We start from the raw sequence: 13,517 nt of genomic DNA on the forward strand, positions 1-13,517 counted from the left end.
ATGTGTAACTTTTATCATACATTGATCAAGTGTGAATTCTATGCTGTATCATCAATTGTATAGGCTCATAAGGGACACGTTTGGATAGGGTTGCCAGATTAGAAAATCATATATACGGGACACTTTTAAAATCTCTATCTATATATATATTTATACATGCCTGCACACCCAACATAATATATAAAAGCAGAGAGATAAGTTAAAAAGATAATGCAATTATTTTAACGGGTTATGAGGTCAAAATTATTTAATACAAGCTAAAGAAATAATAAATTCTATTAAAGTGAAATAATTTGAAAATATTTCTTTAATACAGACAACAGAGAAATAAGCAAACAATATCTTGTGTAATGTGTACATATAGGCGTAGGTGTGGCTGTGTGGTAAGTAGCTTGCTTACCAACCACATGGTCCCAGGTTCAGTCTCACTGTGTAGCACTTTGGACGAGTGTCTTCTACTATAGCCTCGGGCCGACCAAAGCCTTGTGAGTGGATTTGGTAGACGGAAACTGAAAGAAGCCCATCGTATATATGTATGTTTGTGTGTCTGTGTTTGTTCCCCTAGCATTGCTTGACAACCGATGCTGAGGTGCTTATATCCCCGTCACTTAGCGGTTCGACAAAAGAGACCAATAGAATAAGTCCTGGGTCTATTTGCTCGACTAAAGGCACTGCTCCAGCATGGCCACTGTCAAATAGATAGGTTCCCCTATTTTCTTCCGGACCGGGCTGCATGTTGTGTTCTTGAGCAAGACACTTTATTTCACGTTGCTCCAGTTCACTCAGTTGTAGAAATGAGTTGCGACATCACTGGTGCTAAACTGTATCGACCTTTGTCTTTCCCTTGGACAACACTGGTGGCGTGGAGAGGGGAGGCCGGTATGCATGGGCGACTGCTGGCCTTCCATAAACAACCTTGCCCAGACTTGTGCCTGGGAGGGTAACTTTCTAGGTGCAAACCCATGGTCACTCATGACCGAAGGGTGTCTTTATCCATATTTATTATTGAAATATCACTTCCAGTATCGAACTGAAGTTTAATATGTATTCCAATCATTTTTACATGTACATATTTTCTCATTTGGGAGTCGAATTTTGTTTCTGTTGAGAGCCCTCTAGGATCTTTAATGGTTGATCTTCAGAATTTAGTTCTGCAGTGTGAATTTCTGTATATTCAGTTGTTGTAAGGCCTTTTACCAAAATAAGACACCTGAATATCTCAGGTGTAAATTCTTTGAGTTTAAAAATAATCACACATTCTAATTGTTCCTGTGTATGTGATAAAATCACCATCCTCCTTTTTCATTATATTCCAAAACACCATCCAAGTGTTAGAGAAGTTTTATCACCAAATATGTTAGACAGTAATTCCATTGTTTCTTTAAAACAAATTTCATTGAGTTTTTTGGGGTAATATGAAATTAAAATAATGTTCATACTCAGATGGGGCTCATTTATGTCATAATAACCTTACTTTTTCTGTGTCTGACCATGTCTTACAATCTTCCTTAAAAATTACCTGCTGTAGTACAATGCAAGTTATACCGTCCTCTGGGTTATAACTGGATTCATCGAGTCCAAAACGGCATCTGGCAAAAATGTACTTCCCTCATTTTTGGACTTCTTTGAATAAAGCTCCAATAATTGTTGTTGTTGCTGCCTTTGTCGTTGATTTTGCAACAGTTTTAAAGAAGCTAATTAGTCTTCCATGATTTAACAATTTTGTATCACAAAAATTTGTTAACTGACCTGCAAGAGCTTCGAAACCCTCATCGCCAGATGTTGTAACATAATTGTTCCGTACAATAAATAAGATAACCAGAAAATTGTAACAACAATCTAATGAACTAACAAATCTTTTACGAACCAACATTCAATATTCCTTAGGAAGTAAACCAAGCGACACCTTCCGACTTCACTTGACTCTGAACCGTAAACCCACTCAGATCGTTACTATTTATACTTTACTCGGACCAGTCTATCTCTCCCAAGGGGACATGGTAACTCTCATCACAACAGGTGCCATTCTAACCAGATGCCCATCATAAATCCCTGCTTGGTGTCTGGTAAGAACAAGACCATGAAAACCTGCTCTACAGAATGATTTAGCAAAAAATAAGTATCATCCGTTGCAGGGGTTGAGCAGGGATGTGTTTGAACCATAGGTAGAGTGGGGCATTAGGCTCTTGAAAAATATTTCCCACTCTACACCCAAAACTGTGACAAACAGCAATAAGCCTCCAGCTAGTGCCAGAATATGTGGGCAGTAGCACAAAGGGTGCAGATCCTGGGATCCCTGAGTGTTTTCCAGCAGAGGATAACTGATCATGGCTGGGAACTGGAGTGTAATACATTTGTGTCAAAATAATATATCCACAAGAAAACAGAGCAAATTAATATAATCAATATTGTTTGAATAAAAAACACAAATCGTAATTAGTGAGTTGATGCAAATGAGGAAAATGTGAAAAATGAATTTATTTTGTAAAAAGTAATACATTTGCTGTATTTTATTCAGCAGGACATCTGTTTTATCATTGATATTGTTATTGATCAATATGAATAAGTATATGTTTAGTTAAGGTAGATTATTGAGAGAATGATTTAGCACAGATTACACAGTCATCAGAATCTTCTCCTGTATGAATATGTTTGTGTTTAGTTTATTATTTCTCTCTATGAAGGAATGACTTGTCACAGATGTCACAGTGATACGATTTCTCTCCTGTATGAATGGATTTGTGATGAGTTCAATATTGTTCCACAGAGAATGATTTACCTCAGATATCACAGCAATAGAGTTTCTCTCCTGTATGAATACGTTTATAAGTATATACAGCATATTCCTGAGAGAATGATTTGCTGCAGACATCACAGTCACATAGTTTCTCTCCAGTGTGAGCAGACTTGTAATTAATTAAACATTTTCTTAAACGGAATGATTTACTGCAGATACTACAGTGCTATGGTTTGTCCCCTGTATTAATGCATTTGTGTCCATTTAAGTACCTTTTTTGAGAGAATGATTTACCACAGATATGGTTTCTCGTGTGTATGAACGTGTTTGTGATCAGTTAAATATTTTTTTAAACAGAATGACTTATCACAGATATCGCAAGAATATGGTCTCTCTGCTGTGTGAATGTATCAATGAGAGGTTAAACTGCTTCTAGAAGGAAATGATTTACACAGATATATCACAGGGATATGGATTGTCTCCTGTATGTGTGTATTTGTGATAAGCAAGGCGACTTTTTTCAGAGAATGCTACACCACAGATATCACAGTGATATGGCTTCTCTCCTTTATGAACTGATTTGTGATAAGTAAGGCCACTCCTATGAGAGAATGATTTTCCACATATATTGCAGTGATATGGTTTCTCTCCAGTATGAATAGGTATATGAGAAGTGAGGCTGCATTTCTGAGTGAATGATTTACCGCAAATATCACAGGGATATGGCCTCATTAGTATGAATGAGTTTGTGAGTAGTTAAATAACTTTTTAATGAAAAGGATTTATCACAGATATCACACTGATATGGTTTCTCACCCGTATGAACTGATTTGTGATAAGTAAGGTGACCTTTTTGAGAGAATGATTTACCACAAATATCACATTTATATGGTTTCTCTCCTGTATGAGTGTATTTGTGATAAGTAAGGCCTCTCCTTTGAGTGAATGATTTACCACAAATATCACAGGGATATGGCCTCTCACGAGCATGAGTGAGTTCGTGAGTAGTTAAATGACTTTTTGACGAAAAAGATTTATCACAGATATCACACTGATGTGGTTTCTCATCTGCATGAACTGATTTGTGAGTAGTAAGGTTACATTTTTGAGAGAATGATTTACCACAAATATCGCAGTGATGTGGCTTCTCACGTGTATGTGTAAGTTTGTGAGTAGTTAAATGACTTTTTGATGAAAAAGATTTATCACAGATATCACACTGATATGGTTTCTCACCTGTATGAACTGATTTGTGATTAGTAAGGTGACCTTTTTGAGAGAATGATTTACCACAAATATCGCAGTGATGTGGCTTCTCACGTGTATGTGTAAGTTTGTGAGTAGTTAAATGACATTTTGATGAAAAAGATTTATCACAGATATCACACTGATATGGTTTCTCACCCGTATGAACTGATTTGTGATTAGTAAGGTGACCTTTTTGAGAGAAAGATTTACCACAAATATCACATTTATATGGTTTCTCTCCTGTATGAGTGTATTTGTGATAAGTAAGGCCTATCCTTTGAGTGAATGATTTACCACAAATATCACATTTATATGGTTTCTCTCCAGTATGAGTGTATTTGTGATGAGTGAGGCTACATTTCTGAGTGAATGATTTACCACAAATATCACATCGATATGGTTTCTCTCCTGTATGAATGGATTTGTGAGTAGTTAAATCACTTTTTAATGAAAAGGATTTATCACAGATATCACACTGATACGGTTTCTCATCTGTATGAATGTGTTTGTGAGAATCAAGGGAACTTCTATGAGAGAATGATTTACCACAGATATCACAGTAATATTTCTTTCCACCTGGATCAATACATTTGTGAAGAGTGAGATTTCCCTTATTAGAAAAGTCTTTTTACAGATATCACATTGGTCTGATAACTTTTCTCTTTCTTTTAACATTTCCAGATCATTCATTATTGTTCTGTAGTATACAGACAGAAAATATATTTCTCCCTTCTTCTTTATATATATCTTCTACAGCAAATCTGATCTTAAATATCTGAAAATGATACAAACACCTTTCCAGATTTTCTCACATTCAAACACAATGCAAAATACTTTTGTAAATATTCCTGGCAATGAGGAAAACAAATGTTGCTATTAATTCAGAAGAAATATTTCACCGTTATTCACCATAGATATATTATACAAACAGAATTATTATCTATTATTTATAACGGCTGACATTCGTTTTCAAAACATGATCAATATTCATGATGTATCTCACGTAAAACTCCTTTATACGAGTATCTGAAATGACACAGAAACAGTAGAAGATATAGGAAAGACTTAAAAAGCAAAGGTTTAACAATAAAAATTATAACTACATTTTCATAATGATAAACTGTTGCCCGAATAAATTACACTTTAAAATGATACTGATGACACAAGACATTACTTTCGTCTATTATGACCTGAGTCATAAATCTAATACTTTCTCTAGTTTAGTTTCAATGCACCCAAACAAACAAAAGGAAAAGCAGTGTAAATAACGGACAGAGTCAAAACTATTGAAAAGGTTGCAAGACGCAAAGAAAATTTTAGGAAAAAAGGAAATAAGTAAGAAATAAGAAATAACTGCAAAATTTTACCGATGAGTGTGTTAAATTATAAGGCACAAAAAGAAAATGACTCTCCCCAGACGCAACAGAATATGCTTCATTACACGAATTCATATAAAGAACCTTGCAAACCAAATCAAAAAACGAAATAGAATTATATCTGTTTCTTTATTATCCACAAGGGGCGAAACACGGACGGGACAAACAAGGACAGACAAACGGATTAAGTCGATCACATTGACCCCAGTGCGTAACTGGTACTTAATTTATCGACCCCGAAAGGATGAAAGGCAAAGTCGACCTTGGCGGAATTTGAACTCAGAACGTAACGGCGGACGAAATTAATATCGATGTCAGACTAGCAACATTGAATACTTTCATTATTGTCTGGAGTTTCGAATTTTCCAGGTTCTTCTGCTTTCACTAAAAATAAAATATGTACGATATCTTACCTGTGCTAAAACTCAGTGCTAAAAGTCAATTAACGCAAACCACACCAAAAAAGCCATTCAGCGGGAAACGTAATTTAAAGAAAGCTGGAAAAATAGACATGGAATGTCGACGAAACGAACTGAATATCCGGATGTTGTATATATCGTAATACTATATACATTGATCGGATGCTAAAACTAAGTTGGTAAATTCTCAATGTTTTTTATTGGTATAATTACTTTTCAAAAATGTGAGTTATGAGGAAAAATCCAAATGATGACAAAACATACAAAACTGACTGCTTATTTTCATATCTATTGGTACTTTTCCACTATCCTGTTACCGAACCCTTAAATTACAGGGACGGAAAGAAACCAACAGGACTTATCAAAGAGGGACGGAGGGAATACTGGAAGACTCGTGTGTGTTATTTCTACCTGTATTCGAGAACCATTGTTACTTTGTTTACATTCCTGTAACTTCGTTGTATATGTTACGATATGTACAACATCCGGATGTTCAGTTGTTTCGTCGACATTCCATGTCTATTTTTTGAGCTTTCTTTAAATTACGTTTCCCGCTGAATGGCTTTTTTGGTGTGGTTTGCGTTAATTGACTTTTAGCACTGATTTATTTATCATAACAGGTAAGATATCGTACATATTTTATTTTTATTGAAAGCAGAAGAACCTGGAAAATTCGAAACTCCAGACAATAATGAAAGTATTCAATGTTGCTAGTCTGACATCGATATTAATTTCGTCCGCCGTTACGTTCTGGGTTCAAATTCCGCCGAGGTCGACTTTGCCTTTCATCCTTTCGGGGTCGATAAATTAAGTACCAGTTACGCACTGGGTCAATGTGATCGACTTAATCCGTTTGTCTGTTCTTGTTTGTTTCGTCCGTGTTTCGCCCCTTGTGGGTAATAAAGAAACAGGTATTAATTCTATTTGGTTTGCAAGGTTCTTTATATGAATTCGTGTATTGAAGCATATTCTGTTGTGTCTGGGGAGAGTCATTTTCTTTTTGTGCCTTATAATTTAACACACTCATCGGTAAAATTTTGCAGTTATTTCTTATTTCTTACTTATTTACTTTTTTCCTAAAATTTTCGTTGTAGGATCGACTACTTACGACTAGCTAGCGCGTACCGGGTCCAGTCTTCGCTAGTAGTACCTATGCTTTTCTGTTTTATTTACTTTGTTTTAAAAAGAAAGGCGATCTTACGGTATAAGTACCGGTGTACTTCCGGAAGTACTGGATACATTTCAAAAAGGTGTTTTTTTATATGGGGGGGGGGAGGGTTTCTGTTATCTTTAGAAATGTAAACAAAGACACGTGTGTACCTATACCGAAGGATCGCCATTCTGTCCTGTCTCTACTCTTCATACGTCAAGTCACAGAACACTTTCTCTAAATTAGTGACCACACCTTCAACATATGTGAGTGCAGTTTGTTTTTATTATTAATAAAGTTACGAGAGGAAAAGTCATGATGGGTTGGTTCACTAAATTGTAGTTTATGTTTATGTTTGATCTGTTACAGAAGTTGTAACAATCATGAACATTACCTAATTTCATTAATAATAGATCTGCTCAGTCAGGGATAACCTAGGGTTAAACATTAGTCACTCATCATATTATTGTCCAATATCCTATAGTTGATCCCTTTATTGTTTAAACTGGCCATATCAGGCCCAGATATTCTGCATGTTTTATATTCAAACTGGCGGTATCTGGCCCCTCACACCTAACCTACATTGACATTCTAGAAATAAACAATCACATCATTGAAACCTCAAAGCCATAAGATATTGCATGATTAATTCAAAACAATTTGAGTGAAAAAGAATTACATTTAACAGAATAATCTGAACACTAAAGGGATAATAAGAAATATTGAATTTCTAAATCTCTCATAGAGAGATGTACAGTGGTGGGGCGATAGAATGGTTGTATACTGTCAATCTAACAAGAACGTGACAGTAGGGGGTAAACCACCGTTGTATAGCCCTAGGAGGCATCGAACGCCTCCTGACAGCTTCGACACATTTTTTCCGTTTCCTTTCCTTATATACATATACGAAGTCCAGACAAACACCCCCAACCGCCGGAACTGCATCTGAGTTTATATATATACAGATACGAAGTCCAGACAAATATCACCAGCCAACCGGTGTCTGCTACTCTAGGCAATGATCTTGAAACACGGTGTCCCTAGATGCAGTTCCGGCGGTTGGGGTGTTTGTCTGGACTTCGTATATGTATATAAGGACACGGAAAAAATGTGTCGAAGCTGTCAGGAGGCGTTCGATGCCTCCTAGGGCTATACAACGGTGGTGTACCCCCTACTGTCACGTTCTTGTTAGATTGACAGTATACAACCATTCTAAAGGGATAATGTTTTACATAATATCTGAAGGAAGATGAACTGAAGTCCGTGTATATGTAGTCATTACACAAGGTTGTATCATATAATTTTAATAACAAAATAAATTTCAAAGACCACACCCCTCTTGTTACTAACCCGGCCAAAACGGGCTCTGGCTCTGTGGTAAATGTCTTGTTTTCATAAGTTTTGAATTAAAATCTTCCACCAAACCTTAGTTACAATTTATGTTCCCAACACTAGTTGAATGATAACTAAGTTAGTTTACTAAATTCTTTATTATATTTAAAATAATTGAAAGAAACACACTGAATCTCAGCAGAAATATGGTAACAAAAGGGTTACCATATTATAAATTACCATAAATAAATTTCAAAGACAAATTAAAGGATTTTATCCACAGTTTATCATTATGAAGATGTAGTTATATTTTTTTTTATAGTTGAATCTCTGCTTTTTAAGTTTTTCCTATATCTTCTTCTGTTTCTGTGTCATTTCAGGAGGTGAAATGTTAGTGATACTTCATGAATATTGATCATCTAATGGAAGATGTTATAAATATTTGACATAACTCTGTTTATATGATTTGTCTATGGTGGAAAACTGTGAAATATTTCTTCTGAATTAATGGCAACATTTGTTTCCATCATTGCCTGGAATATTTGCTAAAGTATTTCACATTATGTTTGGAGTGGAGATATCTGCAAAGGTGTTTGTATCATCTTCAGGTATTGATGAAGATCGGAACTGCTGGAAATAACAGCAATAGAAACATATAAAAAAGGAAGCAAAATTATATTTTGTGTGTGTATACTATAGAACAATAATGAATCCTCAAGAGATGACAAAAGAAAGAGAAAAATTATCACACCAATGTGATATCTGTAAAATGACTTTTTCTAATCAGGGAAATCTCACTGTTCACAAATTCATTCATGCAGGTAGGAAGCCATATGACTGTGATGTCTGTGGTAAATCATTCTCTCAGAAAAGTAACCTTACCTCTCACAAATCCATTCATACAGGAGAGAACCATATGAATGTGATATTTGTTGTAAATCATTCTCTCAGAAAATTCACCTTACTAGACACAAATCCATTCACACAGGTGAGAAACCATATCAATGTGATATCTGTGGAAATTCATTCTCTGATAAATGTCACCTTTCTTCTCACAAATACATTCATACAGGTGAGAAACCATATCAATGTGATATTTGTGGTAAATCATTCTCCCATAAGCACATCCTTACTTCTCACATATCCATTCATACCGGAGTGAAACCTTATCACTGTGATATTTGTGGTAAATCATTCTCTCAAAGGACTGGCCTTTCTTATCACAAATCTGTTCATACTGGAGAGAAACCAAATCAGTGTGATATTTGTGGTAAATCATTCTCTCAGAAAAGTAGCCTTACCACTCACAAATACATTCATACAGGAGAGAAACCTCATCAATGTGATGTCTGTGGAATGTCATTCTCTCAAAAAAGTAGCCTTGATTCTCATAAATACATTCATACAGGTGAGAAACCATATCAGTGTGATATTTGTGGAAAATCATTCTCTCAAAAAAGTAACCTTGATTCTCATAAATATATTCATACAGGAGAGAAACCTCATCAATGTGATGTCTGTGGAATGTCATTCTCTCAAAGACGTTACCTTGATTCTCACAAACATATTCATACAGGAGAGAACCATATCAATGTGATATCTGTGGAAATTCATTCTCTGATAAATGTCACCTTTCTTCTCACAAATACATTCACAGAGGTGAGAAACAATATCACTGTGATATTTGTGGTAAATCATTCTCCCATAAGCACATCCTTACTTCTCACATATCCATTCATACAGGAGTGAAACCTTATAACTGTGATATTTGTGGTAAATCATTCTCTCAAAGGACTGGCCTTTCTTATCACAAATCTGTTCATACTGGAGAGAAACCAAATCAGTGTGATATCTGTGGTAAATCATTCTCTCAGAAAAGTAGCCTTACCACTCACAAATACATTCATACAGGAGAGAAACCTCATCAATGTGATGTCTGTGGAATGTCATTCTCTCAAAAAAGTAGCCTTGATTCTCATAAATACATTCATACAGGTGAGAAACCATATCAGTGTGATATTTGTGGAAAATCATTCTCTCAAAAAGGTAACCTTGATTCTCATAAATATATTCATACAGGAGAGAAACCTCATCAATGTGATGTCTGTGGAATGTCATTCTCTCAAAGACGTTACCTTCATTCTCACAAACCCATTCATACAGGAGAGAAACCATATCAATGTGATATTTGTGGTAAATCGTTCTTCCATAAGCGTAGCCTTACTCATCACAAATCCATTCATACTGGAGAGAAACTATGAGTGTGATATTTGTGGTATACCACTGTCTTGCTTGCGTTCTTTAACCTCTCATAAAAACATTCATACAGGAGAGAGACCATAGAACTGTAATATCTGCAGTAAATCACTCTAAGCCGGATCTTTTCCTCTTGAACGGCAGTTTTCAACAAAATTTCTAGTTAACTAAACACTTTTAAACTTCGTATACTGGTAGAATGTATCAAAATAAAACATTTTTTTCTCTTGGCTTTCTTGAGAAAATTGTAATTTGTAAGTTTAACGTAGTTTAATTTTTCAAACTTTAAACAAATCCTATAAAAAAAAAAAAAAATCCTATACCCTCCTATGAGCTAAATTTTTTTTCTGCGTCTAAAACTGAGCAACATTTTTTTTTTTCTTAATTGTTTATCCTTAAATTAATTTTAACAATTGAGAAAAAAAAAAAACGAAAGGCTAAAATTTAGGGTAGGGTTAGTCTCAGTTTTAGACACAGCAAATGATTTTAGCTCAATAGAGGTCATAGGATTGGTTAAAATTCGAAAAATTAAACTACATTAAACTTACAAATTACAATTGTCTCAAGAAAGCCAAGAGAAAGAAACGTTTTCTTTTCACACATTCTACCAGTATACAAAGTTTAAAAGTGTTTAATTAACTAGAAATTGTGTTGAAAACTGCCGTTCAAAAGAAAAAGATCAGGTATTTCTCCTGCATCTGTCTTACCAGAAATATTTAGCATCAGTGGTGCTTTTCCCTGCCATGAACCCAAACTGCATCTCATCTAAACTGACTCTCTCCCTAATTAGTTGATAATTATTACTTTGTTTGAAAAAAAAAAATTATTTGATATGCAGCCTTTAAATACATACCATAAATCTTCGAGTGTAGTCCGCCCTTGAGTATAATACGCAGGGAATTTTTAGGGGGCTGTACCTCTGAAAAACCTAAATCTTGTATATAATATGCACCCCTTCTCTAACCTGAGTCGAGGAGGTCTATATAACGTCCTTTCTTATTATTGTATATATAACATAATGCAAACGTGTAGCTTTTTTGTGTATTTTGTTGCAGAAAATAAAGAAAAACAGTAATAACGTTTAATAAATGTTGCCTACTGCAAGTTATGGATGATTCTTTTATGACTTCATTACTTTCAGGCTTAGCTCAAGGTATTTTCATGCCGGACATCACAAAATGTGTCTGAATAAACATTGCCGGACAGCAAAGAGAGACTCGGACATTGCTTAGAAAATAATTTTCATTTTTAACCTTGTATATAATCCGCACCTGGGATTTTGACCTTTAAATTTTTTTGGGGAAAATGCGGATTATACTCGAGGATTTACAGTACATGTTTTGCGCATGCGTGCATCTATTAATTTGCATACGTGCACTCGCGCTAGGTAGTCGTAGGATCGACTAGTCACGACTAGCTAGAGCGATAGTGCGCAGTGGGACCACTTTTCTTAAATAGTAACCGGCGTCAATAACCAGTCGAGTCGTGGGTCACTCTGGTAATTAATATATATATAACAATTATAGGTGGTTTTACGTTTTCCACAATGATATGTACTACCAGGGTGCCACCAAGCTTATTGAATATGAGAAGGCTGTTTTTTCCTGAGATGTATATAACACGCAGACGTCTATACTTCGTACAAGTTTGCACTGATTTTTCCTTTTGAACGGCATATGTCAACACAATTTTAGTTAACTAAACACTTTAAAACTTCGTATACTGGTAGAATGTGTTAATAAAACATCATTTTTTCTTGGCTTTATTGAAAACTTCTATAGTTTGTAACATATTTCAACTTTAAAATCGAGCATTTCGGCAATTTCTAACCAATCAAATACGTCCATTGAGTCAAAACACATACCGTGCTGTATGAATATGTCCCTTGTTTAAGAAACAGAGTGGGTTTATTTACATTTGCAAAGAAAAAAGATACCCTTCCCCCACCCCTAACCATAACTCTAAACCTAACCCTAAAATAGATTGAAATGCAAAGATTGATACTAGGGTTATAATTGTGGGTGACAGTATCATACGACACCAGCTATAGGAAATGGGATTTTTTTCTCGCGGTGTCAAATGAAAATGTCACCCATAATTATAACCCTAGTATCGATCTTTGCATTTCAATCTATTTTAGGTTAGGGGTGGGGGAAGGGTATCTTTATCGTACCACTACTGCATAAATCTCTATGAGATATTTAGAAATGTATTGGTTCTTTTCGGTTTGAACGGCAGTTTTTCTAACGGTGTCATATGAAATTGTCACCCATTATTATGACCCTAGTACAATCTATTGCATTTCAATCTCTTTTAGGGTTAGGGGTGGGGGAAGGGTATCTTTTTTTTCTTCAGAAATGTAAATACACCCAATCTGTTTCTTAAACGAGGGACATATTCAAACGGCCAGAATGTTTTCACCTCAATAGACGTCATTGATTGGTTGAAATAGCAGAAATTGAAGGAAAAAAAAACAAATATCTTACAACCGTAGAATCTTCTCAATAAAGCCAAGAGAAAAAGATGTTTTATAAACACATTCTACCAGTATACGAAGTTTAAAAGTGTTTTAGTTACCTAGAAATTATGTTAAAAAACCTACCGTTCAAACCGAAAAGACCTACATACTCTGTTGTTGATGGTGAAATTCCAATGAAGGATCCTTGGATTTAGTTAGAAATTGCTCTCTTTCTCTTTTGGCAAGTAATTTTGAAATAAAACTGAACAATGCATACATATATACTACATACATGCGGACTGTTGCTATAGCAACGAACTAAGATACACAGAGTTGAAGCCACTTGGGAAAGATTGACTCTAACTCTGCTGTGCATTCAGACTAAGTGTTAACATTGTAGCTCCCTTCTGCCGGTTGTGCAGAATGCTTGGAAGGAAGTGTGTAGCGTGTTGATTTAGTGACACACTGCATCAATTTTGCCTAATCAGCATACCTAGAAAGTTTTTGTAGCATAGGGAATCTGTATAATTATTTTTTCCTA

At 35.2% G+C, this 13,517-nt stretch overlaps 2 protein-coding genes across 2 annotated transcripts in view; one reads left to right on the plus strand and one right to left on the minus strand.

Annotated features, from left to right (window-relative positions):
- LOC118768138 (zinc finger protein 708-like) overlaps positions 1-13,517 on the plus strand; it is a 184,623-nt gene that overhangs the window by 161,059 nt on the left and 10,047 nt on the right. The gene's annotated exons all lie outside the window — the stretch shown is intronic.
- The window catches only part of LOC115225224 (zinc finger protein OZF-like), a 35,428-nt gene that overhangs the window by 16,690 nt on the left and 5,221 nt on the right, over positions 1-13,517 (minus strand). The window contains exons 2-3 of the mRNA XM_036513895.1: positions 4,940-5,011; positions 4,007-4,300 (exon numbers count right to left, since the gene is read on the minus strand). Of these exons, the coding sequence (XP_036369788.1) occupies positions 4,007-4,300; positions 4,940-5,011 (366 nt within the window). The remainder of the gene's footprint in view (positions 1-4,006; positions 4,301-4,939; positions 5,012-13,517) is intronic.

The sequence above is a fragment of the Octopus sinensis genome, linkage group LG27 (genome assembly GCF_006345805.1).
Source record: "Octopus sinensis linkage group LG27, ASM634580v1, whole genome shotgun sequence".
In the NCBI taxonomy this organism is placed as follows: domain Eukaryota; kingdom Metazoa; phylum Mollusca; class Cephalopoda; order Octopoda; family Octopodidae; genus Octopus; species Octopus sinensis.